The following is a 27,780-nucleotide window of genomic DNA, read 5'->3' as shown; positions in this document are numbered from 1 at the left end:
GGGGGACCCAGGCTATTGGGGAGCCCTGGGCAGGCTGGACACAGAGGGGTCCCTGACAAGGGTGGGAAAGCTCTCCCCCAATGCCCCACCCCTGGGGCAGAGGTGGACATCTTTGGAGGCTCTTCAGTGGCTCTGCACCCAGCCTGTGGTGCCTCCCGAGGTGGACGTGCCTGGCCACGGTGGATGCTGGGGTGGGGTCCATGCTGGGAGGCAGCCTGCTGAGGTGGACAGAGGGTGTCGGGTATTAGCAGTGCCCGAGCTGGGAGCCTGAGCTGGCCTCCATTGTCCACACTGAGTGCAGGTCTGACCACACTGCTCCCTCATGGGGCTCCCAGGGGCTCCCCACTGCATCCGGGTAAATCCCTGGCTCCTTGGCCCAGATCAGGAGGCCCTGTCACTGGCAACTACTGTGTCCCATATACACAGGCTCCCTCGCACCCCGGCCTCTGCCCAAGGACCCTCTTAGCACTCAGGAAGCCGAAGCAGAAGGAGAAAGTGGAAAGAGCCTTATAGCGGTATCTGTGCCGTGGGAACTCCTGCAGGCCAGGAGAGCAGTCCCCAACCCCTCGCACACAGCAGCTCCAATTGTCCCCGTCACATGAGTTAAGGGCCTGGACTGTGTGGACTCACCACAGCCTCAGAGTTTTATTATTGACATCTCACGTTCAAATACAGGTTCCTATGAAGTTTGACTCCCCGAGGAGAAGGGAAAGGCAAGGACTGGCTGTGTCCTCTCACTGAGATGGGCCTGCCCAGAACCCATGACAAGTGGGCAGGCAGGGCCTGACAGGCTGCTGAGGTGCCCAGCACATGAAGGACTCCCAATCACAGGACAGTCCCATGCACATGGGACCCCTAGTGCACACAGGACCACTGGGCCCACCAACCAGACCTGAGCTTCGTTGAGAGTAGGTTTTTCTTGTGTTTTCCTCATTCCTCATTCCAAATGTGGCCTATCTCTCCTCCGAGAGCAGGTCTGGTTGTCAGGAACTGGCCTATGCCCAGGAGAGAAGGGGACACTTTTAAACTCCTGTTGTTTTGATTAAAGCAAAGCTCCACTGGCCAAAAGCATGTGTTGGTGTGAGAGGCACAGCTCCACCTGTCTGGCACAAGTGCATGTGTGTGCTCCAGCACATGTGCACATATCTATTGCCTGTGCCTGTGTGTGTGTCCCCAAGGGATGTACATGGGTGTCTATGCATTATAGGCATGTATGCAAGCATGTGCCTTGCAGTGTGTCTTTATGCATGGGCAGGAGCGGGACCAGGTGCATTCACACATGCACAGCACGCCTGGGCCTGCCCCTGACCTGGCTATGGGATTCTGTCACTCCCACTGGCATAAGGGTGGACCTCAAGCTGGATACTGGGACACGGACAGACCACACACAAGTAAGAGGGCCCTGGTCCTGAGGGACACTGGCAGAGTCACACACAGGCAGTGCATGTACTGTGGAAGGTTCCCATCCAGCCCTCAAGGCAGGGCCTTACACAAGCTGTCTGGCCACACCCAGGGGCGGGACTTAGCTCTGTAGCCTAAACTCATGGGTATTGGTCTCCCAGCGGGAAGGGTCCTTGTCTAGCATGCTGCGCTCCGTGAAAGTCACGTGCCCGTCCGCGTCCACGAGGATGACCGTGTTGGTTCTGAAAGAGAGCATGGGGCCCACATTCAGCCCGCTGCCTTCAGCACCCTGCCCACCTCTCAGAGCCCCAATGGGGGTCACATCTGAGGCAGAAGGGTCAAGCCCACCGCACCCGGGGCCTGTGCTAGGCACTCGGCCTAGCTGGAGGCAGGTCACTAATGAGCAGCAGCCTCGGGGAGTAGAAGGACCCTTCTGGGGTAGCTGGGCACTGAGCCTGATGGGGCCTGGAGCTCCCCGCTTGATGAGTCCTATTGTCTCCACTGTGAAACTCCCCCAGCCTACCCTGCCCACCCTCTGTAGTACAAGCCCCAACCGCTCACCACTCTCACCAGAGTGAACCCTGGGCTAACAATGCACTTCCCCCTCAGAATCCCCCAGGGCGCTCAGGGAATGGCCCAGCTCCGATGTGGACACTCAGCGCTTCCAAGAGGCCAACCTGTCAACTGTTTGGAGACCAGGCCTTCTTCACCTAGAAAACTCCCTCGTGCCCTCCCTCGCCACCCCCCCCAACTCCCCACCCCAAATGCTCAGCATACCTTTCCTCCTCCCTGGCCCTCCCCATGGCCAGTACTCACTTAGCACCTGTCTCCCACTGATGGAGGGCAGGCACCGAGTCCCTAAGCAGACCCACTGCAGGCTGACACCCAGAGTGGGCGCGTGCACACTATGAACTGGGGGTCCCAGCCAGGGTGGAGACCTGGCGTTCTGCCTCACACACCAAGGACACAGGAACACACAATTTAGTCACAGAAACAAGCCCGTGATGGAGGAGAGGCTTCAGGAAAATGACACTCCCGCTGAGGGAAAAGCCAGCTCAGCAAGAAAGACTGTCATTGAGCCATGCCACCCTCCTCGGGCTAGGGGGTATCATCGGGCCCAGGAGCATCAGTGCTGGGCATTCACACCTTGCTGGCCCTGCCCACCACCCCATCCCCTAGCCAGCGGGCTTGAAACTGCCATTCCCTGAAGGATGGAAGACTTGGGGGGCCTGCCACCCTCTTGGTCAGTGGTCCTCAGGACCTCCCATGTCCATCTCTCTGCCCAATGCCCTCAGCATCAGCAGAGCCTTAGCCATGCCACCACAGCGAGGCTGGCTCACATCCTCCTGGGAGAACCACCTCCTTACCTACACAGAGGCAGCAATAACCCAACCTCTCCCACTGCGGGGAAAGAAGGGGCTCGGCTCAATCTCAGACAACCTGAACCTAAAAACCAGTCAGCACTTGTCATGGCCCAAACACCTCATCCCCGAGTCCTTGCGGGCCATGGCTCCCCAAGGGCAGGGCCCATCCATCACAGTCGCTGCAGATCCCCAGCCTGACACAAGTCTGGTGCCCACAGGGCCCGACACAAGCTGAGCCTAGGCAGATGTGGCCTGCACATGCAGCCATGCTCTACCTCCAGGCCAGGGGGCCCAGGCACGTAGCAGCAGCATCCTGGAGCATCTGGCTGGACCAGCAACCTACCCTCCTCTGTGCATCCCAGCCACCTCCAAGTGCAGTATCTGAGCTGCCCTCTGATGGAGCCACATGGGTGGGCCAGGCCTCCCAGCCTCCGTCCCCAGCAGGGAAGAAGGCAGGAAAGGAATTTGCTGGGACAGCAGACACCCATGCCAAGAGCTTCTCCCTCCTGGACATTTTCATCTTGTAACCATGGTATTTTCACCTTTCCTAGGATAAGGCAACATACCAGGCTGAGATGACCTAACCCTGACCCTGGTCACAGCAAGTGAAGAGAAGAGCCAGATAGTGAGACCTCTGAGTCCACAGGGATTTGTTGACTCTGCTAACAAGAGTATGTATGCCCAATGCCATCTGGCCCCCATGTGGCAGTGTAAGAGGGCAGGAGGCAGCCTAGGACCCCCTCCTGGGAAGCAGTGGAAGCCTCAGGGGCTGTGCGCCTGGTCTGCAGTGCCCCTGGGTGCTGGCATCTGCTCACCCCATAGCCCCCTGAGGTGAAATGGCAGCTGCTTCTAGATAAGGCAGAGGCTTTGGGGTCCACAGAGCTTGGGTAAGGCCAAATTCCTCATGAGACAGGACCAGATGCACCCAGCAGCCCGCCGTACCTGGTGCCGTAGCCTGGGCAACGCACGCATACAGCCGCGTACTTGCTCAGAATGGGCCGCACGTACTCCCTGCCCTGGTCCTCGATGGCCGGGTCCGGCAACTGCCTGGAAAGACAGAGGAGGGGTCACAGCCAGCACCTCTGCTGCCTGCCCAGAGCCCTGTAGTGCCTGAGGCACCTCCAGCCTTGGAAGGGCTATTATTTCATGCACTTTTCTGCCCAAGGGCTCAAATCCCTGTCAAGACTTTCACTTAGGACTGCATCGCTGGGCCCAGGCCACCAGACAGTGATCACTGGGAAAGCTGCTCCGACAGAGCCACTGGGAGCTTTCCCAGGACCCAGGACCCAGGACCCAGGACGCCGAGGACAGCAGCACCTGTGAGCTCAGTGCTGGGAAGGCTCTTCTAGATCTGCAAGTACTGGGGTCTGTTTGGCCAGAGTGGCACAAGGCCCCCTGCAGGAGGGCAGAAGCCACCCAGGGAACAAGCCTGTCCTCTTTTCTCAGTGGGGCCTGAGTCCGTGGGGGTGCTGCAGGCAGGGGTCCAGCTAAGAGGTACAGTCACCTGGCCACATAGGCTCCCTGCCTATCCCAAAAAATGTCCTAAGGGCATCTCTCCATGTGGCAGGAACCCACTCAACCCTGAAGCTCGCCAGCCATGATTGCTGGCACTGGGGGCCACAGGTGTCAATAAAAACAGCCAGGGCCTGTCCTGGGCCAGCAGGGATGACAGACAGTGACCGAGGGCTGCGTGGATTTACAGCTAAGCATGGACTAGGAGGGCCCAGGCAGGGTGTCCCTGAGGGGTGGCTGTGCTGAGGCTGCATCATGGTTCATGGTTCAGAGAAGAGAGGAGGGTGAGCAAGGGGCAAGAGGGGCCCCAGGGGAGAGGAGCGAGTGGCAGGCTGTGCCGGAGCTCTGCTAAGAGGCCACTGGGCATCTGGGCAGGACGTTGGCCTGGCCTGAGTGGGGTAGAGGAGGGATGTGTGGGCCATGTCACTGTGTGGCAAAAAGGTAGCTTGGCCAGTGCCTTGACACACTCCCCTACCACTGGGATGGCTGAGGTCCACCAGAGGGTGGTCTCCTTGGGGCAGGTGCCCCCTGCAGAGGCCACTGAAGTGCCTCCAGGAAGTCGTGTCAGAGGCTCCTTCTCCCCAGGTAATATCTAGGGTGGGTCTGTCTGTGCCATAGCTCCTGCGTCCAGCTGCTCTCGGCCCCACAGCAACCCCCATCAAGCTCTAGCAGCACCAGGCTTCCTGGCACACCAGCCTGCGACTGCCCCATCTCCCATCATCAGAGTCTCCCCATTGGAAACCTCATCAGTCCACAGGGACAGGTGGAGGGGCCAGAGGTCAGTGAGGCAGCATATCCATCAGGTTTTCCCATAGCTGAGGAGCTGGCCCCAGCCACCTCCACGGCCTCACAGGGCAGCAACGACTGCCTGCCTCTCTGTCCCAGGACCAGAGTGATGGGGGGACACCCTGTTCACCCCAACAGGACCCACCCACTCACGCCTCCTCGTTGTTGAGCACATCCAGAAGCTGGGCAATGAGGACATCCTTAGGAAGGGCCTGGCTCTGCTCCACAGCCTCCAGGAACAGCTGCTTCCCAAAGCACAGCTTCTTCCAAGGCGTCTCCAACAGCGCATTGCTCAGCCCGTAGGTCCCTGCAGGGAGAGGTCAGTCCATCAGTGTAAAGGCCGCACTGTCTGAATTTAGGGTGAACTCCTGCCCACCACACGGCAGCAGGTGAGGGGCCAGGGTACAGACGGGGGCACTGAGGCCAGGCTGCCCCACACTCCATCATGTTCTCTACTGGCATTCCCAGCCTGTCTGCACAGCAAGAGATGGAAAACTCAGAATGGTGGGGCACCAGCTGGAGACTGCAAGGCACAGAGGCCAAATGGCCTCGACAAGAAGGAATAAACAACTTGAAATCTAACTGGACAAAGAAAAGGGGGACCTTGAGAAGGCACAATCTCCCCATCTCACTCCCATCCCTTTCTAAGCTAGAAAAAAACTTCAAGGCATGGGTCCACCTGAGCAGGTCAAGGGTAGGAGAATCAGCAACCGAGGTCAGGAGGGCGCCTCCCAAAATTGGCGCTGGCTCACATCACAGCACTTAGAGAACCCGCCGACATTAGGCCAGCCCCCCGCCCCGAGTGGGCACAGGCAGGGCCTCCTCTGCATGCTGGTGGGGACCCTGGCTGGGGGAGCCTTGAGGTCTTGGCACAAGTTTTCTCCGAACAAGTTCTCAGTGGTTAATAGAAGTCATCACAAAATAGGAAACGGGTTTCTTGCGTCAAAAAGAAGGAGAGGCATGGCCTTGGGGTGGAGAGGCTCCAATAAGCAGCAGGGGCACTCGGGGTCACGAGTCCGGAAAGATGCACTGAGGACGGGGCACCACCACCTTCTCCAGCTGCTGGATTTTCCAGGCAGGATCCTGGCTGAGTATGGTGTGACTCCAGCTACTTCCAAGGAAGGCAGCCCTGGCTCTGCCAGACCCCACGGCCATGCCACCACCCCAGGAATCATGGTGCTTTATCCACCAGGAGCGACGGGAAAGGCCACTCATCGGTGGTGCTGGCCACCTGGGTAGCCACATGCAAGGAGTGAAGTGAAACCCCTACCTCACACCATACACAAAAATCAATTCGAGATGTCCCAAAGACCTAAATGGAAGAGCTAAAGCTGTAAAAGTCTTAGAAGAAATATAAGGGAAAGCTACACAACCTTAGATCAGGCAATAACTTCTTGGCTATGGCACAAAAAACATAAACAACAAAAAAAATATATAAAATTGACATCATCAAAATCGAAAACAATGCACTTCAAAACTTTCTTGTTCATCGTCTGTTTGACAAACAATCAAGTGAACAGAAAACCCACGAAAGGGGAGACAATTTTTGCAAATCATATGTCTGCTTAGGGACTAGCAGCTGGAATATATGAAGAACTACAACTTCATAATAACAATAAAAAAAACCCAATTCAGGCTCTGAACAGACATCTCTTCAAAGAAAATACACACATGCAAAGCTGCTCAATATCATTAGACGTCAGGGACATGCAAATCAAAAACCACAGCGAGGTGACACCCATACCCACGGGGATGGCTAGAACTAAAAAAACAGACAATGGCAACTTTTGGTGAAGATGTGGAGAAGCTGAAACTTCACATACTGGTGGGAAAGTAAAATGGTGCGGCTGCTTGGGAAAACAGTTTGGTGGCTTCTCAAAAGATTAAACGATTACTTTACGGTCCAACAATTCCACTCCTGGGTATCTGCCCAAGAGAAATGAAAACGTGTCTGCACAAAAGCTTGTAACGAATGCCACAGCTGCACCATCCACAATGGCCAAAAGGTAGAAATAACCCAGAGATCCATCCAAGGACGAGTGGAGAAACACAATGTTGAATATACGTACATTGGAATATAATGCAGCCATTAAAAGGAATTAAGCCCTAATTCAGACTGCAACATAGATGCTAAGTGGAACAACCTAGACACAAAAGGACACACATTGCATGACCCCGTTTATACCAAGTGTCCAGAATAGGCAGATCCAGAGAGACAGAAAGTAGACGGGCAGTTGCCAGGGGCGGGGAAAGAGGGGGGACAGGGAGTGACTGCCAGTGGGTATGGTTTGCTTGGGAGGCGATGGAAGTGTTAGCAGGTATCGGTGACAGCTGCATAACTTTGTGAGCACGCTGAAACCTACTAAGCAGTGCGCTTCACTGGGGGGGGGGGGTTGTATGATATGTGAGCTAGAGCTCCACAAAGCTGTTCTTAAAAAGCGGTGACATGGACTAGGCGAGGGCAGGCTGGGGATGAAACCACAGGGTGTAGGTGAAAAGAATTTCTTTTCTTTTTGCAGTTTCCACAGAAGCAACAATCTAGCCCAGAAGCATCCGCAGTCTCAGAGCCTCTAGCGTGGAGAACTGAGGGCGTCATGGAGACGGTTTCCTGACACCTCCACAAAGGCCTCTGGGCCAACGCACAAAATGTGGGGAGGTGGTGGCCCGTGCCCTTTCGTGCCTTTCAGGTCCCCCTTTTTTCAGGGCAGTCACGGGCTCGGTGCTGGGGGAAGGCGGCCCAAGCAGAAGGCAGCCTGGAACATGGGCCAGGTAGGAGCACACCGTAAGATACACCAGCAGCCAGAAAGCAGTCTCAGCAGAGAAGTATGACAGGGATCTAATCTCTGAAAAATACAGAGGTGCCCCCATAGGAGCAGCCCCCACCCTGTCACCACCCACCAGAGTGGGCTCACCTGGTGCCAGGACAATGGGTTCGGGCTCCCCCTGGTTTCCATAGTAGCAGACGACATCTCCCTTCTCTGGGCTGTGAACAGAAGGGTAGAGAAGGTCAGACAGGGCCACAGATCGGGCAGACCCTTCGCTGCCTAGCAGTCTCCGCAGCCCAATCCCCAGCCCCCCGCCAGCAGCCAGCACAGGGACAGGGGCCCGCTGCAGCCAGGTCAGGGGTACTCAGGGTCCCCGCCCCTCGGAGACTTGTAGGCAGGGTCATCAAGATTCCTGGCTCACCACGGGAACCACTGGCCTGGGAGTGACAACATCTAAGACTTGCCGAATGCCCCACAGCAGGGGAATTAAAGGCTGCCAGTGGTGACCACTGCAGGGGGCTGAGTCCCACACCCGAGAACACAGGTCCGCTTTGTAAGGACTCAGCCCTACCCCTACAGCTCATCTCTGAGCATCTCCGGACTAGACGGGATCCCCAGGGTGATGGAGGCTTCCGAACAAAGCACCAAAGACCACACTTTTCTACTTTCATACACTGAGCGTGGATTTTAAAATAGTTTAAAATGCTCCAAAGCTGAATATGTTCTAATTCCAAAATACCATAGTAGAGGTTCCCGCTGTAACCTGGAATGCCTTTCTGCAAACTCAAAAGGGACGTTTTCTGGCCCGTGGGCTGACTTCCTGGTAGGATTCCAGACTTAGAGACCCAAGCTTTCAGGATGAACAAAGGCAGAGGAACAAGGTGGCCGGGGAGGGTGGGGGAGTCCCACTGGCCAGGCCCACCCCTGGCCATTCCTCCGCTGGGTGTCACCCTGCAGGCAGGACTCTGGAACCCCAGGAGGCCTCACGCCCTGCTCACATTCTTCCTCCCCACGCCCTTGGCTCCTTTCTTAAGAGGTCTGTCTAATGACTTCAGAGATTTTGTTTGCAGGCAAAATGCTAGAAAGCATGAGAACCTGCCGGAGTGGGCTTCCACGCCCACCAAGCCTGGTCAGGTAGAAGGGGGTCTGACTCAGGATCTGACTCAGGGAGGAGTTCAAGGCTCTTCTTGGTACCGACCACCAGGGCTGCTGGCTGACATCTAACTCCCTGCGCCCTTTGGATCCCTCTGACCTCTGACTCCCTCTACCCTCTGGCCTGCACTGGGGTGCTCCTTGGGCCAACCTGCTCCTTGGGCATAACCCACTGGTTCCCCTGCTGCCACCTGGCTGTGTCCAGGGAGGCAGGCCCTAACCCCGTGGCCTAGAAGTCAAGGGAGCTGCTCAGGCTCTAAAGGGACCAAGTCCCTGCCCCGCTGGCCTCCCCTGCCTACAGGACTGCCTGCCCACCCCTAGCGTCCACTCAGAGCATGAGGTCCTCATCACCCAGCCACCTGACACACTGCTAGAACGAAGTCCTGCTGGTGTTTGAGCCAAGGGGCTGGTCTCCTGGGTCAGGTCAGACATACACAGAACTACTGACAGGCAGCGTGACCCCTAAACTGACACAGAGCCGCCGAGGGTTCGAGCAGGCCAACGCAGGGAAGAGAGGGCTCTGGGCAGTAAGTGCCAGGGTCAGCAGCTGCCCATACCCTCAGCCTTCCTCCCAAGGGGCACTGCCGCCTCTGGACTGATACAGCTGTCTTCGAGGCAGAGGCAGGACAGAGTGTGCCCCACAGCAGGCCCGGAGCTCCCAGGGTAGGAAGGAGGCGCGTGGACACGCCCTCGTGAGAGGAGACTGGCTCAGGACAGGCACCTGTTCTGGGCCAACCGTGGGGCACTGACCACCTCCCCTGGCACCTGTGCTGGCGGAAGCATCCACCAACTTCTGGGGCTTTAGACGGGGAGAGGAGGGGAGTAAGGAGAGGGCAGGAGGGAGGGAGCATGGGAGGCATGCTCACTTCACTGAAGAGCAAAATACACAAAACCCCTGCAGTGCCCACAGCCGCGTCTCTAACTTGCGCCTCACGTGGGTGGGAGCCCAGACATGCAGTCCACCTGGGCCAGGGGGTGCAGGCTGCTCCTGCCGACCCCTAGACCGACTGGCTGCTCTTCAAGGCCCTCAGCCAGCAGAGGGTCAGACCCCCAGCCAGGGCCTCTCCACTCTGGCCACAGTGCTTCCTCCCCCCGTCCAGCATATTCTGCCACGTACAATGAGACTGCCAACAGCATTACTCATCCCTCTGCAGGCAGGGACATGTGGGACTTTGGCACCCAGCATGCAGACCCTGCACCCTCCCTTGCCCTGTCCACCGGTGTCTGACTGATGGTCCTCTGTGGTCCCCCCAGAAGACAAGGGTGCTGCGTTTCTCCCCCTGACCTGAGCCGAGTACCAACAACCACTTCAGCCCAGGGTTCCATGTCTGCAGGGGGAAGGGGGCCACACTGACGCCACAGACAGTGCCTATGCGGCTGCTGCTGAGCTGGTGTGGGGCCGAGCCCTGGGTTCAGGTCCGGACACTGCAGAAACAAACGCCCTCTGAGCACCAGGCCACAGCCCAATGGCAGCCAGCACCAAGTGGGAATGAGCACGGTGCTCCTTCCCAGCCTGGGGCAAGACAGGTGTGATACAGCTGCTGTTTCCAGCGCACTCAGGACTCCAGCACAGCACCAGGGGTCCCTGGGACCCACCTCACACCACCAGTGGTCGTGGCCAGGCCACCTCCCTATCTGAGGTTGGCCGCATCAGGTGCACGGTGGCTCTTAGGATATGCTGAGTGCTGCACGTGAGGGGCTCAGCACGCCGCCAGAGGTAGCCGCCGACTGCTGCTACAGCTGCCAGCCCCCGAGGCACCTCTCTGTGTGCCCACAGGGCCTGGCGAGGCTCCAACTGCCATTCTCAAACAGCTCAGACCCCAGCAACCTGACTCCCAAATCTCACAGCCCCAAGCCCCTCACAGAAACCGAGGGGAGCCATGCTGCCCACTCAGACCCAGCCCCTGGAAGATGCTGTGGTGGGGACCCCGCGCTCAGCAGCACCCGAACACCATGGGTCCCAGCGTGCTCCAGGGCCACTGCCAGTTGTGCTTGCCCCTTCCTTCTCCAGCTCGAGGCACCTCAGCCCACCAGAGAGCAGTGCTAGTGAGGCATGGCTCCAGCACAGGGACCTCCTCAGACACAGGCATGGGGAGGGGACCTGGGGGCAGAGAGGCGGGTGTAGGCGGAGTCATACCCCCTGCCGGGACAGCAGCGGGAAGTGATGCTCCAGTTCTCCTGGGCACGAGCCGGGGGGCCCTCACACGGTCACGGGAAGCCCCACTGCCAGGCTCTACGGCCCAAGTCCCCACAGCAGGGGGCCTGGGAGGGGCTGGGCCTCAGGACTCTCACCACGCCCACCAGGAGTGATGTCCCTGGAGAGGCTGCCACAGAAGCCACAGCACCCCAAGCTGCTCCCGGCCGAGCCCATGGCCCAGTCTTGAGGCGGCACTCGGCAGGCTGCCGTCCCCGCCCCCGGCAAACTCACCTCAGGTCAGCTGCTATGAGGTTGAAACCATTGTACAGGTGACCCTCCGTGGAGACCTTCTTCAGGTAGGAGAGACTGTCCATGTCTGCGGTCAGAAAGTGGGCCACGAGTTCACCTGTGGCAGGGAACAGACACCCGTGGCCGAGGCAGCGGGCTGAGCCCCTCCCCCTGGGGAGACTGGTGGTCCCACGTGGGCTGGCTACACCTCGTTGACCGCCAGCCAGGGAGGTCGACACGGAGAACTCTGTTTTTGTTGGTTTTAAAAATCGTTCTCCTCCATGGTCCCCCATATGGAAGCCCAGCAGGCAGGAAAAGCCTTTGGTGGGGACAATGGTGTCCATGGAACTGTCCTCCCAGGGGCACCTGCTCGGCAAACATTGGACAGGTTGGAGACAATGACCCAGAGTCAAGAGTGATACACTCCCCGGGGGAACAAGTGTGAAGCACGTCCCCTGGGAGGGGTGAAAGGTCAGTGCCATGGGTTTCACGTGGGCCAGGCTGACAGTGGTTCCCACAGTGAGGCCAGTCAGTGGAGCGCAGGGCCCAGGAAAGTGTGCCCTCCTCCCCCTTCTAGCTCCTCCTCCTGTCTCTGCGCAAGCCCAAGGAAGCCCCGCCCCCAAGGCTCTACCCACCCCCACCCCCCCAGGCCAGCCCCCACCGGGCCCCACAGTACCTCGGCCCCGGGCAGATGGGTCCTGATGGGGCTGCAGGTAGTTGGTGAGTGCCGCCAGCTTCCCGCGCATGCTGATGCCCAGCCACGTGCCTCCTTCCTTGCCTTCTTCCATGTCGAGCCCTGGGCAGACGCCAGCATCGTCACCAGCGGTGCCCACCCTACCCCTGCGTCCCCGGGAGTCGCACCTCAGTCCCACAGCTAGGGCTGTGGGACAGGGGCTCTGACTCCACAGGGCAGGGCAGCAGGACACTCAGAGGATGCCCTTCTCGAACCCCCCCCTCAGGACAACTAACTCCCAGACAGCATCCTGGAGCTTGGGTTGACACCTGGCTGGGAGCAGAGCACCAGCTCCATCGTACGAACCTCGTCCTGGACCTGGGGCAGGGGCCCAGGCAGGCTAACCTTTCCTCCAAGCCTTCATGTCCCATGTCCTCATCTACGAGAATCTTCCAGAGGTGCCCCCTGCCTCCCTTCCCCGAGGCAATAGCCCCTTTCCCCAAGGTCCTGACAAGCACCCCACCCAACACACACACTTCAGCCTCCCATCTGTGCCCTGTGGCATGGACACACACAGCCTGCCCTGTCCCATAACCCCTTCTGCTCCCTCCCTGCCCAGGATGGCCGGGGTGGTCCCGGCCGTGCCCCCAGGTTCCCTTCAGCTCTCCTCCCGCGTCCTCGCAGGCCTGGCCTGGGACCATTTCAAGAGCCACGTCTGACCCAGCCAAGGACCACCCCCCCACAAACACTGCCCTGGGGTCACTGTACTGCTGTGCCCAGAATTTACACAGCATGGGGCTCCTCACCAGCCCACTGCCTCCTGTCTGTATGTTTAGACATTCCCAAGGATTCCCGTGCAGTTTCAGACGAGGCCAAGATAGCCCAGAGACCCAGCCTCTGCCCACTTCGCACTCAGTCACCCTGGGTCCCCTCTCACAGCCTCTCAGTAGCTTTCCCCTCCCCACCGCTCAGACCTCCTGCCCAGGACAGTGCCCTGCCCCGGCCGCCCCACTCCTGTCCTCACTGCACACGGCACCAGGACGACCCAGCAGTGTCTTCCTCACACCACTGCCCAACCACGGTCTCCACAGGAAGCCTCTGCCAGCACCACAGCTGAGCTCTCAGACACTGCAGGCAGAGCGGAGCACACACGGCCCAGGAGGACACCTGCCCAGCACACTGGGCACCCTGTCAACTCTGCCAGGCTCCCTGTGCTTGCCTGGCACCTGGCTCCCAGGCAGAGGGGCTCCTGCCCACCCCAGGGGCAGGAACAGCTCCCTGTCCAAGTGGCTGAGGGAGGCTGTTGGCTGGGTGGGCAGGGGACCTGGCTGGCACCTCCACTCCTGCCCTCACAGGAACTCCTCGTGAAGCTCCCACCCGAAGGCATCCCAACCCGACCTCTGCTCCCCAAATTCAGACCGGCTCTCACCAGAGAAGGGGTGCTCGTGCATAAACAGAAACGTGCACCAATCTAAGCACAAGTGCGCGCACACCCCAACTGTGATGCTGCACAGAGTGACAGGGTGGGTCTCTACCTCACACCAACACGACCACGTGCCCACGGCGCAAGTGTGGATCTGAATAAAGCCAACTGATGCTCCCGGCTGCTTCTACCGGGGATCCACGGGACATGAAGCCACATGGATGGTGCAGGGTGGGCCGTTCTGGACTGGCCAACCCACAATGGCCCCGGATGGAGACTTGGGAGCCCACCCCCATTAGAGCCACCCGAGCCCACTTACTCGATCTGAACCTACACAGGGGAGCAGCACCGCAGCAGTTAGGACCACTGGGGACTCATGCTTCCTGCCACTTGGTGGCCACCCCCCACGAGGAGAGACTCACCACTGAGGATCTCGTTGTTGCTCCCCCAGAAGTCCGCTACCTTGGACGGTCTGTGGTAGAATTCGTCCCTGTTGGCTGCCAGGATGAGCCTGAGGAAAGGAGCACAGCTGAAACCGTCGAGTCACAACAGAAAAGCCACATTTGTTTTTCTCTCTAGTTAACGAGGAAAACTCGCCTTGGGAACAGCACGGGCAAGTCCCAAAGAGAATAGGAACCCACAAGGGACAAAGGGTGGCAGCAGTTCCGGCAGGTGGTTTCTGGGGAGCCCTCGGCCAGACGGTGCCCGGGGCCCTGCAGAGGACGGCGCTGGGTGAGGATCAACGACGCGTGTCCACGCCGCACGGGGCCAGGAGGCAGAGTGCGGCCCTGCACACCCACTGCCCACCCGGAACAGGGCTGGCAAGCAAGACCCGGGCCAAGCAGGCAAGGGCCCTGAAGATGGATTCCACCCGAGGCACCAAGCACGTCCTGGGTTCGCAGGCGGCGGGGAGGTGCCCCTCCTTCTGTCCACCTGTCCCTTCCTCTGAAGACACCCCAGCGAGCATCCTGGAAGTGTGAGCATGCTCGCCAGTGTGGCTTCGGGTGTGCACGGACCACTCCAGCGCACAGCGTCCCCGAGGGCTGCTGGCCTGAGAGTTCAGGGTGTTTGGGGGAGGAATGGGTGAAAGCTTCTGGGTTTCGCTAGATTTTTTCATTATGAATCGAACAAGTGTTTCTTTGGCAGCTAGAAAAAGCATCACGGTTTTCAGAGCCTTGGTTTAGAGGTAAGAAATCTAAGTTGCCAGTCAGCTTTGCCATTTAAATAAGAACCAGATGGTGGTTGAGGGGAACCCCTCTGGGTCTAAGGAGCGACCTCCAAAGGGCCCTCTAAGCACCACAGCTGGTGCACAGGAGAACAGGGGACAAGGGGCCAGGGTCTGGGGCTTGGAGGCCTGTGATCACACTGGGTCCAAAACCAAATTAGTTGGGTCAATAGTCATGCCCTAAAAAAAACCTTCAAAAATCACTTTTATACCATCTCGTTGATATCATAAGTATTTGCTCGTGGTACAATACAAACGATCAAAGATGCTCACAAATTGAAAGTGAAACCAGGGCCAGGCCGTGGAAGTGTTTTCACCCCATGGACACAGAGTACGACCCCCACCCCCGCCCTGACTCTGTACTCCCCCATGTAGCCCGGCGACAGGTGCCAGCGCAGCCCGGACGGCGCTCGGCCGTGGAATACTCGGGCCATGGAAGCCCCGAAACCTCACCACCTGTGGGACGCCCATCCGGCCTGCAGCCACTACCCCCTCTCCAGAGCTGGCCCCAGGGCTGCACCAGGTCTCAGGGATGTGCACCCGAGAGGGAGAGGTCCCTGCCCCAGTGTGAGCCCCAGCGGCGCCCAGAACAATGCTCTGCAAACAATCGAACTGCCACGCTCCGACCTGGACCTCAGCCTCGGGCTGAGGCAGACAGTCTGAGGGAGAGGCCAGCTGGGCCCTGACCCCCTACTTCCCACATCAGCTCTGTCCTTCTGGAACCAAGCCATGGCTGTGTCCTGGCTGGCCCTGCCCCCACAGGCTGGCTGCCTGCATGGGCTGTCCTGGCAGGTGTCCCTCCACCATGGCCTGGATAGCAGCCAGGAGGGGAAGAGTCCCATGTCCTGGAGTGAGTGGAGACGCCGCAGCTCTGGCAGGGATGGCGCAGGGGCTGGGCTCCCCACTAATGCCATGAGTGGGGGTGGTTTCACGCGGTCAGGGTCAAGGGTCCTCCTTCAGACACCCAGTGCTCCTCCGTATACTGGTCCTGCCACCTGCAGAGAGTGGGGGGTGGGGAGGCCAGGAAGGCAGCACCCAAAGTAAGACTGGTTTTGATCCTTACATAAGGAAAAATTAGAGGGGGCAAAGCTGACTAAGTAAAACCTCCTATCCTAAGATTTTCAACTGCCTCTTTCAAACAAGGGGCATATACATGTGTTTGTAACTAGGAATGTTAATTGCTGGGTTATTTTCATTAAATGAGTCACTGTTTAGCTGAACTTCGCGGTTTGCTGGGGATTTCATTAAATACGCAACTCAGAGACGTGTGGGTATGAAGAGCGCCCACCTCCAGGCTCCACGTGAGGGAAGGCACCACTCAGTCACCGCCTCTGGGGCAACACCACCGACCAAGGACCGTCTGCGCCACTGTGCCCAGAGGCAGGGGACAGCCGCCACAGTGAGGGGCTCTGAGCACAGCCCGTCAGCCCTGCCTTTGTTTTGTTCCAACCACTGAAACCACTGATTAACTATTCATGACCAGTGAGCGCTCCTCACCAGCTGTGGAGGGTGGGTGTAGGCTGAGTCTGCACACCTTGTGGGGAGGGTGGCGTGAGCTAACTGTGAGCTCACGGTTAGCTCTGCACATCTTTGGGGGTCATGGTCTTTTTTCAAAGAGCACATGTCCCTTTGCAATCAAGGAAATAAGATCAACATCGGACACAGCTGCCTCTACAGAGCATGCCAAGATCGTCAGGGTAAAGCTGCAGCCAGCATGGGAAACTTCCATGTTAGCATCTCACAGACCCCTAATGTAAGTTCTTATCTACCAGGCTCCTTGCTGGAGTACTGCAGAGTCTCACACCAGAATTCAAAACAAGAGCAAAACCAACAGGCACCCAGACTATACTCACACTGGTTAACTGCCACCAAAACATGGAGGTCCCAAGTGCCTGGCATCAACGGGCATGGGGGCAAAGCCTGCTGGGACCACTCAGAGGATCACACCCTTGGGCAGGGGCTATGATGCATTATGTCCAAGGTGACCCCAACAGGGAGTGACACCGGAAGAGCTCGTCTGTGTCTGGCCAGCATGTAATCCAGAAGGCAGACCACACGTGCACCAGGGTAGTCCAGCACCCAGGGGACAGACAGGGAGGCCCAAGGGAGCCTGGGAGAAGGCAGCAGTGGCATGTGGCATGGGGGGCTGCCATGTCTGGAGGAATGGGTATCCTCAATAGGGAGGGCAGCAAGGTGGCAACAAGAGATGTGGGGGGCGGGGGGGACACAGACTGCAGGCTCTGTGACAGCCCATCCTAGCAATAGGCTTGGGGCTGCTCCGCAGACGCCATATTTGCACTCACTCCCTGGGCAGGCGCTGAACTGGCTCCCCTCCCTCCCCGCACGGAGGGCCACTCAGGCAGTGGCTGCTGAGTCTGGGCACGAACAACCCACAAGACACATGCTCCGAGTGGCCCACGCCTTCTCCTGTGGGAAAGAGATGACAGAATACTCAAACACAGCCTGAGGGAGGGAAGAGAGAGAGGGAGAGATGCTTCGGCAACCACGCCTTCCACCAGCAGCCCAGCTGGGTGGCAGGACAGGCCAACCGAGCACATCATTGGGCGGTCCTGGGCAGGGTGTGGCAGGCACAGGCTCACCTCTCCCCTTCCTAGAGGCTAACTCCCGAAAGCTGGAAAACACATTCCCATAAGACCAGCATCTGAAAATGGCACAGCCACAAGAGACACTGCTCACAGCATCAGAGATGAGGATGTCTATTCCTGCTGCAAGGCAGAGGCGACTCGTCTGAAGCACCGTTATACATATGGGATAATGGCCATAGGTCCAGCTGTAAACATCCTCTCTGCAGTCATCTGACCCAGAGGAACCCAGACTACAGGGAGGAGTTCCACCCATGAACACAAAGAAAAACAGGTGCCCCTATTACCCCGAGGGGCAGAGAGCACTGCAAAGTTGATACTGCGGGTGCTGGAGGGAGCACACAGAGCCACAGGGGCCTCCATGGTCCCCCCCACATGGACCAGCTTTGTGGGCGCAGGGTTCGAGGGGACAGTGGCCCTGGCGCTGGGCCTGTCTGGCTGGGAGGAGAGGGTCTAGTCTGGATGGTGCACGTGACATGCTATAAGGACATGCTCTGCCACCCAACTGGGGACATGGGCTGCCGTGCTGCAGGGAGCCTAGGATAGGGCTGTCAAAGACACCTGATGACATCATTTTGGCAGTTCCCCAAAAAAGCTACACACGGAATTTACATAAGATCTAGCAATTCCACTTCTGGGTGCACATCCAAAAGAAATGGAAGCAGAACCTGAGCAGAAACTCCTACGCCAATATTCATAGCGGCATCACTGCTCACAGAGTCCGGAGGCGGAACAACCCCAGTGTCTACCGATGGATGAATGGGTAAGCACGTGTGGTCCATACCCTGGAACATTATTCAGCCTTAAAAGGAAAGGACATCCTGACACGTGATATGACACAGATGCCCTTGAAGACATGATGCTCAGTGAAAGAAGCCAGTCACAGAAAGACACACAATGTATGATTCCATGTATACGAGGTACCCAGAGCAGCCAAAATTGTGGCAATGTAAAGGAGAAGGATGGCTGCCAGGGGCTGAGCGAGGGGGATGGGGGTTATTATTTGATGGGGACAGAGTTTGAGAAGCTGAGAAGAGCTCTAGGCATGGACGGTGGTGATGGTCGCACAAAAACGTGAATGTACTTAATACCTTGGAACTAGATACTTACAAATGGTCAGAGTGGCAAATGTTTACGTTATACATGCTTTGTCACACACACTTTAAACAAAGCACATGCTTATTCTTGACTGTTCCTACGTAAGGGGCAGATGAGGATACAGCAGTGGACACCAGGATGGGGCACAGAGGTTGGTGCAACCCAGGCCAGGACAGGGATGGCTGAGGCAGGAAGGAACCCAAGTGAGGGGCACTGGGGCAGGCCCTGCTGGCACAGAGAGCTCCTGGCAGCACCGGACAGTTAGGGCCTGCTCCCCTCCACCCCCTTCACTGCTCCCCCTTCCACTCCAGGCAGTGGGAGCCCCTCCCAGATCTGACATGCCCAGGCTCAGCTCACCAAGCCTCTCCTCATGTGTCCCTCCCATGACAGCCCCCTCCTGCTCCTCCGGTCCTGTTCCGGCATCACACACATACAGAAGCACACACAGAGAGAGCCTGCAGCCTGTCCATTCTCCCTGTCCAAACACCCCCAGAGCCAGAACAGTAGCAGCCACTAGAAGCCCCTCTGGCCCTCCCATGTGGTCAGGAAAACACTGAGTATATCCACTCAGTCACCCAGAGGAGGCATATTTAGTCTTTGGCTCAGAGCTGAAGACAATTTGAGAGAAACCCTAAGGCCATCTCGAATCACCATCCACGAGGACCGCTGTTGGCGGTGACGTACAGGCTGTGAGCAGAAGCAAGAGAGATCCGTGCTCACCCTCCTCCCTCCTTCTTCCCATTTTTATTTTACTTGCAGGAGGTTGGAGGTAGTCTCAGGGGAGAACATCTCAAGAGGGGCTGTGTCTGAATCTGGGAGTAGCAAATACAGAAAGTGACAGACTTAGTGACTGTCAAGCAGCATCTCCTCATTTGAGAAGTTCTTCACTTGTCGGGTGGAAAGAGAGTTGTTCTGTTGGATTGTGGGAGTTCACATGAGCGTAGAAGAGTGCCTAAGAAAGCTCAGTAGCCAAAGGGGTGGACTGTGCCAGCTATTGCATCTCAGCCCCAAATTCGCTCTGCATTGCCTTCTGTGGTAACAGAGCTGAACTTTGCAGATGGTGCCATATTACGTTTTGTCAGTGGAGGGTGCCAGAGAGACGCTGGAGAAGGAGAGGTTACTTTTGCAAGTTGCAGAGTGCTTTCTCAGAAGGCTCCCACCACACACGTGACTTCCCGGGCATCAGCCTCCTGCCAAGCCTGTGGCTTCCCCAGCCCACAGCATTAAGCAGTACCCAGCGTCCAGCACCTTCCCTGCAATAGCTGCCAGCACCCAAGGGCAGCCCAGCAAGTTCTGCTGGTGCAACACCCCAGCGACTCCCTGGTCATCCAGTGAGCCGGGGCTGTGCCTCTCCAGCAGGGTCCAGATCCCAGGCAGGGGGATAAAGGACAGGGCTCTTCTGTGGGCACTCCAGTCCCACTGTCGCTAGTCCTTCTGTGTGTTACCCTTTCCCTACTCAAAGCACTGGGTCTGGATCTGTCCTCTGGCTGCACCCTGACACACAGCTCACCCCATGGGGGCCAGGTAGGCTCAGCTCCCAGGCCCCGGCCAGGCCTGCTGCCCTCTCCTCTGCAGGAAGGGAGTGCTGGACACTCCTCACCCTCCACTCCCTGGCCTGGACCGAGTGAATTCAGCCACCATGTGAGGCAGCACAGTGTCTGCGATTTGGCCCAGCGACTCAAACCCAAAAAGCTGGTTGAAATAGTTAAAATTGTTGCTGGTACAGATTTTAAAATGATAAAAACTTTGCAGGCAATTGCACTAGTCAACAGCTTCAGACATCATTTTTGGTTGTGGGTTTCATCTCAGCCTTATTCTCTGCGTGGATAAATTATGATGGGGTCCTGGTGGGGGGCCCCAGGGCATGCAGGGGCACGGTCCAAAGTCTAGAGTTGGAGAGAGGAGGTACCCCCAGTGTCCCCCATCCCCCTGCACCCTGCCAACATTACCCAGGCTTCTTCCAGCAACATGGACCAGCCAGTCCAAGTGAGGCCCTTGCCCACTGTTACCCAATTCTGCTGACCTCTGGTCCTCTGTCAGAGCCCCCAGGGTGGCTCCCCTGCCTTGACCCACTTTGCTCCTCTGTCCAGCCCACAGCCACCGTTAGAGGCTGAGTCTTAATATATTTATACGTTGACTCAGGGTCTTCACCACGGAGAGCATTCCGTGCATTCCCTCCAGCATCCCAGGCTGAGCGGCCACTGTCTGAGAGGGCGCAGCCACGCCCTCGCGGCTCATCCTGGGGCCTCCCTCTCCCCACCCGAGGGCGGCAGCAGCATGCCTCCCCTGCTTGGGGCACATGCATGGGCACTGAGGACAGTGGGGCAACGAGGCTGAGCGGATGATGGCAGACGCAGAGTGAGGGGGTTACCTGTATGCATTTTTGGAAACGGGGCGAGGATCGAACTTAAAGAAGATGATGCACATGGGTCACTGAGAGTGGCTTTGCTTACACGGGGTCACACAGTCTGCAGGAAAAGGAAAAAAGTGAATTGAGTAAACAGCGGACAGTAGAACCACCTTCCCTAACCTGCGATGTTCTTGGACGGGGAACAGAACCAGCTCTGTAATGCCCATGACCTTCCCTAGATGTGCCAGAGTCACATGCCCCACACCATGACGCCCACCAGCACTGAACAACCCCCTCCCCAAACATGCACACTCGTCAGCACTGGCCAGACCACCCTGATGCCGGCTGTGCTCACTGGCCCCAGAGCACATGGGGGTCTCAAGAGGAGGTGGTAGCAGGAAGAAGCAGCAAGAGCAAGAACCACAAGCACAGCTGGAGCAGCGGGCAGCGCAGCCGGTCCACGCCTGACCCGGAGCGAGGTTCTGCAGCCCGCTCCGTGGCCCTCACCCAGCCTGCCCATTCCCTCCCCAGCAACAGCAGCAATTCCAGCCCCCCGCCATTCAGTGCAGGGCCACATCACACCCGACTGGCCTAGGGCTGCTCAGGGGCAGTGTCTACCGTGGGCCTGAGGTGCACGCCCTCCACCCGTGACAGCCCAAGCACAGCCAGACTCCCACAGGGTCCTGCACACCCCGTCAGCCAGGGACAAGGGGCAAAGCGCATGTGCTGGTGACATGGACACCAACTCAGGTGACGGGTGAGGACTCAGTGTGCACCTCCTTTCCCTCCCCACCGCCACGCACAGGTCCCTCACCTGGGGCCTCTGGAGCCAGCAGAGTTTTCCCCCACAAATGAGTTGAGAACTGAGATGAGATCTCAAGGCCACTGATCCTGAATAAGGTGATTGTGCAGGTACTGAAGTGAGCCAAGAAGATGCCCCAGAATGTTGGGAACCGCCCTGCCTGGTATCAGAAGCTGTAACTCCCGCCTAGGCTAAGGCTGAGGGAGTGGCCTTTGGAACTGTAAGCCAGCAAGGAGATAAAAGCTTATCTCCCTGGCAGGAGTGCTGTTTCTGCTGCTTCATTCATAACTGAACCCCAAAGCTTGATCGGTTAGCCAAAGACGGGTAAGATTCCCCAAGGGGGGAACGATCTAAGACAGGCACGATCACGTGGGAGGCCCCCCAAAAGAAGGACTTTGGGAGCTGCAGCAGAACGAGGTGATGGACCCTCGCTCCTCGGCTTTGACATAGCCTGAGTACCCATCGTCTGGGAGAAAATCTCCTTATCTCTTGGTTGCCTTAGTTCCCGTGCTCCACCTAAGCCTGAAACAATGACAGGGTGGTGCAGCCCAGTGCTGAAAAGGGCAGATTCCCTGGGTGATCAGGCCTAAGAAAGAACATGTAAATTACTGTGAAACCTTCTTTGTTTAGAATGCTCTCAGATGAATGAGAAGGGTCCAAGGAGGAAGTTAGTTTGTTCCTCAAAGTCTTACAGCTCTTTGACACTGACTCAAAATAGACCGGCAGAGTTCCTTGTTATCTATTGTTCCTTACTTCCTCATAATGAGTACTGTACTTTACCTGAATTATTATGCAAAACGAGCCCAATAAAAGCAGGTTTGGATGGTAACTCTGTGCGCTCCCCACCAAAAATGGAGAAGTGGCCACTCCGTCCCTACTTCTCCACAGAAACTAGTCTGTCTCTGTGCATGTTTTTTCTCATGTGTTTTCGTCTAGCCATCCGCAGCCTTCCGTGATCACTGCTGGCTGGTGACCCACGCAACACCAGAAGAGCCTGGTAAGCAAGCGGGGGGAGATGTGTTCAGTGTGTGTGCACATATGTGAGGCAGAGGGATCTGTGCCTATGTGTTAAGTGCATGGATATGTTCATGTATGTGCTTCTGTGTGCATGTGTGCACATGTGCCTAGAGGAGGCCACTGAACCCAGCTGCCCCACCCTGAGGCACCCTGGGGCTAGGGAGGGTCCGTGCAGTGGCCTGTCTCAGACGTGCATGGCGCCTGTTGGAGTAGGGCCTGGACTCTGCCGCAGGGGGCACAATTGTAAAGCAGGTCAGTGAGTTGGGGCCTCGCCTAGGGGCAGGGGAAAGATGCCCCCCACCTAGCCCATCCTTTCTCTAATCTTCCATATAAGCCATGACTACTCTGCCACCCCTGCCTCTATCCCAGACTTCAGAGCAGCCACACAGGGAAGGGGGCTAACCTGCAGTGTGGGACACTGACACAGAACCCCTGCACGCCTATGGGCAGTAGGCATGGGCCAGAGAGGGCTCCAGCTCCCCACCTCAGGCCCAAGCCCCCCCAGCTCCAGGAGAGACCCACTCCCCACCATGGGGAGAGGCAGACGAACAGTGACGGGGAGCATGCCACTCCCATGTCGGTGAATCGCTCCTGGTTCTTGGGTCTCTGAAATGAAACCCTTCCCATCTCAGGACCCATAGAAGGGGGTGTTCCCACCACACTGACTCTGCCAGCACCCACGGGCAGGCAAGTGGGCAGGAGGGGCTGCAGCGACAGAGGAGCCAAGGAGGGTCCAAAGGCCGTGGCCAGCACCACAAACACGTTGCCTGAGAGCCACTCAGAGGCTGCTAGCTCCCAGGCCTCATTGTGGACAATGCCACGATGCTCCACTCACTCTACTCCCCTCTGCTCGCTGGTCGAGCTGGGGTGGAAGGTGGGGGCGGAGGAGCAAAGGACTGACTCCACTGGCTCCTGCATGCCCTAGAGCGACCCCCAGGACCCAGCCCCGCTTCTCCTGGCCTCAGCAGGCACAGGTGCAGGAGATGGAGCGTGTAAAGCCCACAGTCATACAGGTGAGGCACTGTCATGGCAACTAGCAGAAGTGCCACATGCTAGGGAATGCCAGCCATGTGAGATGGGCTGCTGCCCACCAGCCCGAGCTGACAGGAGCATTTCCCACCCTTGGGCCCCCAGCAGTGCCCACTGGCGGCCATCACTCCAGGGGGGGCCTGACGCCCCAATCCTGTTGGACAGCCTGAGGGGCCTAAGGCTCTTGGTAGAAGCAGCCAAGCACTAACAAGGTCATGTTGGACTGAACCAGCACCTAGGAGAGCGTGAGCATCAGAGAGGGAGAATAGCAGAGTTCGGGGGCGCTTCCACCCTGGGGCATTGACTCATGTGGGCACACAGGCCTCTGGTGGCCTCAGGAGTGAAGGGGACGGAAGACAAAACCCAGGGCTGCCCTAAGACGGAACGTAGTGGGAAACCAAGAAGTCCCACAGTAATTTCTCAGACAAGCAGCAGTACACAGCCAGGAAGAGCCACACACCAGAACAAACCTCCATGCACAAGAACAAGCAGGAAGAGATTCCCACAGGTCTATAAACCAACCACGCTCTGCCTGCAGAAAAGGGGAACTTGGGAATATCTGCAGAGAAAAGGAGGTTCACGAAGCACCAGAAAGAACTTTCAGAAATGGAAGCTATGGGTAACCACAAATTAAAACTCAGCAGTGGATTTCACAGCCGATTAGACACAGCTGATGCCATGAGTCAGCAGAATCATCCAGAACGCAGTGCAGGGAGACAGGAACCATGCTGGACCTCTGAGGACTTCAGGTGTCCCAGCCACCGGGGACAGCTGACAGGTTTCCAGCACCTCCCACCTGACCACAGTTCAGCACAGAAGACAGAGGCCCCTCAGCCCAGAGAGGCTGGTCTCTCTCAGAAACAAGAAGGCTCCACGCAAGACGGTGGTGAGTGTGGCACCCTGGCTGCCACAGGCAGTGGTAGGAGGCCTGCCGGCCTCTCCCTGCTGACATCCCACTGGTCCAGAGCCCCGCCGGTCAGAGGGCTATTCTGAAGCCTACCCCATCAGGGATGTGCCACTCTGGACTGTCAGAGGAAGAGGCCACCATGTCTGCCTTGGCCCACCATGTCCCTCCCTGAGCTGCACACCTGGCCACTAGATGAGGCCACTGCAAAGGGCAGGCCTGGTCCCTGATGCTCACAGGCCCCACCCCAACTCAGATATAGGATCCTGCTGTCCTAGCTGCAGGTGAGTGGCAGGCCAGCCCTCCAGATGTAGCAGGGAGGACTCTGTAGTCTGGGCAGAGGCTGCCGAGGAGTCTCCAGGCAGCCTGGTGTCAGAGATGGGTGGGTGCAGAGCCCCAGGCTGCGGCCGTGACGAAGGTGCAGTCATTAGGAGGGAAGGACCAGAGGAAAGCCAGCCCCTGGGGAGGGGACCATCAGGAACTGCCTTTCTCTCCAATCCCTCACCCCCCACTCAAGCCAGGCCCGCTGCCCACTGGCCCCTGCCCTTCCTGGCTTCACCTCCCACCCACCCCCAGCACCCTTCTTCATCTACACCCGGTACACAGTCTCAGCAAACTCCTGGCAGGTCCCATGGGTACACGGCCCTCCTCCAAGAGTGCCCCTACCCTGGCCCACCACGGAGCTCCAGTACCCTTCCCAGGGCTTGGCAATGTCCTTCCTGACACCCCTGCTCATTCGGCTACCTTGTCACCCCTGCTGACTTTCAGGGCTCTGAGAACAAGCTCTGGAGACAGCCTCTGTCATCCCAGTCACTGCACCGAGGGCTGGGTGCAGAGGAGGGGGGCAGGTAGGTGGCTGGAACTGCCCACAGTGGCAAACAGCGTTCTGCCTGCTGGGCCACTCAGGCCCTCTGAGAAAATGCTCCTCTCCACTTCCCACAGCTCTGAGGCCAGCAGAGGGGGAGGGGCCTCAACAGGTCCCATCATGCCAGGTAAGGCTGGTGGCATCTACATTTCTCAGGAGGGGCTCACCCTGAATGACACCTCAGCTGGTAAAATCTGTAGGGGAGGTCGGGCAGCATCCTGGGAAGGAGGAGCATGCTTGGCTTTCTTGGTGACACCCCCAACTGACCTGTCCCCACCTCCACCTGGGACTTGGCACATAGGCGCAGGCCCAGGGGGAATATCCATAGAGGCCCAAGACACAAGGGCTATGCAGGTGCTGGGGTTACTCCTGAGGGTGGGGCAGCCAGACCCAGCCCACAGCCAGAGAAAAGTCAGGCAGAAGAGTCCCATAGGATCTGACCAGGAGCTCCACCACGGGCCTTAAGGCAGGCATCTAAGCAATGCAGGAAGCCACGTCCCACCTCCAAGTCCCGTGCCCAGGGTGCTGCCTGCCCCAGCGGGCCAAAGAGGCCACGACAGCAGTGCGCACACTCAGCAGAGCCTCTGGACCACAGGCGAGAGTCGTCCCAGGCCCGCCCTCTGCTTTCCCTCCCTCGCCCTCACCTGGCCTCCAGGCAACCAAGACGGCAGCCAGGGAACACAGGGTGCAGGGAGGAGGACCCCGCACAGAGCTTGGCTCTCTGGCCAATGACACACTGAGTCAGGGGAGGCTGGGCACCGGGAGCCACAGGGCAAGGGAGGGGACAGCTGGGGAATCCCTTCCTGTGCTGGGCACTTTGTAGGCATGATGTCCCCTCACTGAGAGCTCAGCTTGACGTCACCCGAGAGGCTCACTGGAGGGGTGCCTGCGGGTTGCACAAAGGGTGAAGGAGCAGGCACACATGGGGTGCTGCGGTCAAGCGGGCCTCCCAGACCTCACCTCTGCTCCCAGGCAGCCACTTAGAAGGCCAAGACACCCTGGCACTGGGCCTGCACGTCCGCACCACCCTGGCACAGCCACGACCGCTCCACACAGTGTCATCGTGGAGGCCCTGGGAAGCCAGCACGCCTCCTGCACGGGCCCCACTGTTCTCCCTCCCCAGGGCATGAGAAGGCCCTGGGGAAGCCAGTGATGGGCAGCCAGCTCCATCCCAGCCACGGCGGAAAGTCACTGTGTCCATGTGTGGTCCCCCTGGAGGTGCAGTTTTACAACGGCCTCACCCTCAGGGGGATGGGCCTTCAGGGATGGAAGACCCCAGAGAGTGGCCCAGGCTGAGGAGGGGAGTTGTGTGGGCAGCAGTCTGGAGGGACCACACGAAGAGCTAGAGAGTGGAGCCCTGGAGGCGGCCAAACATCCTGCCAAGCGCCTGGGACTCCAGCGCAGCCCTGCACTGCAGCGGATGGCAGAGCCGGCCACGGAGAGGTGCCATCTCCGCTGCAGGAGGCATGTCCCTCCGTGCTCACTGCGGCCTGGGCTGCTCTGTACAGAAAGCCAGGGGCTGGTCCCACTGGGGAGGAGGTTGGCATCGGCGGTCCCCATGCCCCTGGAGGGTCCTCACCATGGTTGCTTTGCAAAGCCACACTCCATGACTCACACTGACTCGGACTCTCCCAGCTGCAGCCAGGCAATTTTTGTAATGACCACGATTCCACATAAAACACTGACCTCTGTGAGCTTGGCTGAGTGACAACTCTGCTGGAACAAACTACCCAGGTCTCTTCTGGAACTGAATAGAGAGCAGCATGAAGTCCTGCCTAGGCCAGGAAGACTGCAGCTCCAGAAGCTCATTCTCTGTGACAACTGAGATGGTGACAAAAGTCCCTGGCCAGGAATTGCAATTCATGCTGGGTAGGTACACGAGGCTGCACAGGCACAGGTGAGACCAGTGGAACCCACACTCACAGCTGCCCACTCACTGCTGCTCACCAGTCACTCAGCCTGGGGCTCCCACTGTGACCTTGGCCTTCCTGGACACAGCTAAGAAAACATGATTACCCCTGGGGTACCCTCCACCAGCCTGAGTGTGCATCTCTGCACAGGTCCTCCCACCTGCAGCCTGGGCAGATCCACGTGTGCAGAGCAGGGCTAGCACTTCCCACGTACACCTGGAATCTCTGGGCACACCTGCGCCCCTGGAGGAAGGACCTGCGAAGCATGAAGCAAAAGGAAAGTGTCTTCTTGAAACCAAAGCCAAGAGCTTCCCAGCCTCTCTGAGAAAGGCAGCTGAAGTTTCCCCAGATCACAGCTCAGCAAGTCTGGCTTTCCCCATCTAACTGCCTGGCAAATCCGAAGCACAGGAAGGATGGGTCACAGATTTGGCAACAGTTATTCTTAATGCGCTGGCACTGGCTGCAAAGCATAGGAG

General features: G+C 58.1%; 1 protein-coding gene across 4 annotated transcripts in view; it reads right to left on the bottom strand.

Annotated features, from left to right (window-relative positions):
• Positions 1-617: 617 nt before the first annotated feature.
• TANGO2 (transport and golgi organization 2 homolog) overlaps positions 618-27,780 on the bottom strand; it is a 33,102-nt gene continuing 5,939 nt past the window's right edge. The window contains exons 1-9 of one of the 4 annotated variants that reach the window (XM_036014746.1): positions 27,465-27,488; positions 20,799-20,895; positions 13,924-14,012; positions 12,082-12,201; positions 11,409-11,523; positions 7,976-8,046; positions 5,217-5,370; positions 3,708-3,812; positions 618-1,643 (exon numbers count right to left, since the gene is read on the bottom strand). In XM_036014746.1, coding sequence (XP_035870639.1) covers positions 1,523-1,643; positions 3,708-3,812; positions 5,217-5,370; positions 7,976-8,046; positions 11,409-11,523; positions 12,082-12,201; positions 13,924-14,012; positions 20,799-20,854 — 831 coding nt within the window. In that variant the 5' untranslated portion in view covers positions 20,855-20,895; positions 27,465-27,488 and the 3' untranslated portion in view covers positions 618-1,522. Of the gene's footprint in view, positions 1,644-3,707; positions 3,813-5,216; positions 5,371-7,975; positions 8,047-11,408; positions 11,524-12,081; positions 12,202-13,923; positions 14,013-20,798; positions 20,896-21,591; positions 21,730-27,464; positions 27,489-27,780 lie in introns of those variants that run through there. The other 3 variants (XM_028528998.2, XM_028528999.2, XM_036014747.1) reach the window with 3 other exon arrangements.

This window comes from Phyllostomus discolor, chromosome 13 (genome assembly GCF_004126475.2).
Source record: "Phyllostomus discolor isolate MPI-MPIP mPhyDis1 chromosome 13, mPhyDis1.pri.v3, whole genome shotgun sequence".
NCBI lineage: Eukaryota > Metazoa > Chordata > Mammalia > Chiroptera > Phyllostomidae > Phyllostomus > Phyllostomus discolor.
Note: the sequence above shows the minus strand (reverse complement) of the source record. Positions and strands in the feature narration are given on the sequence as shown.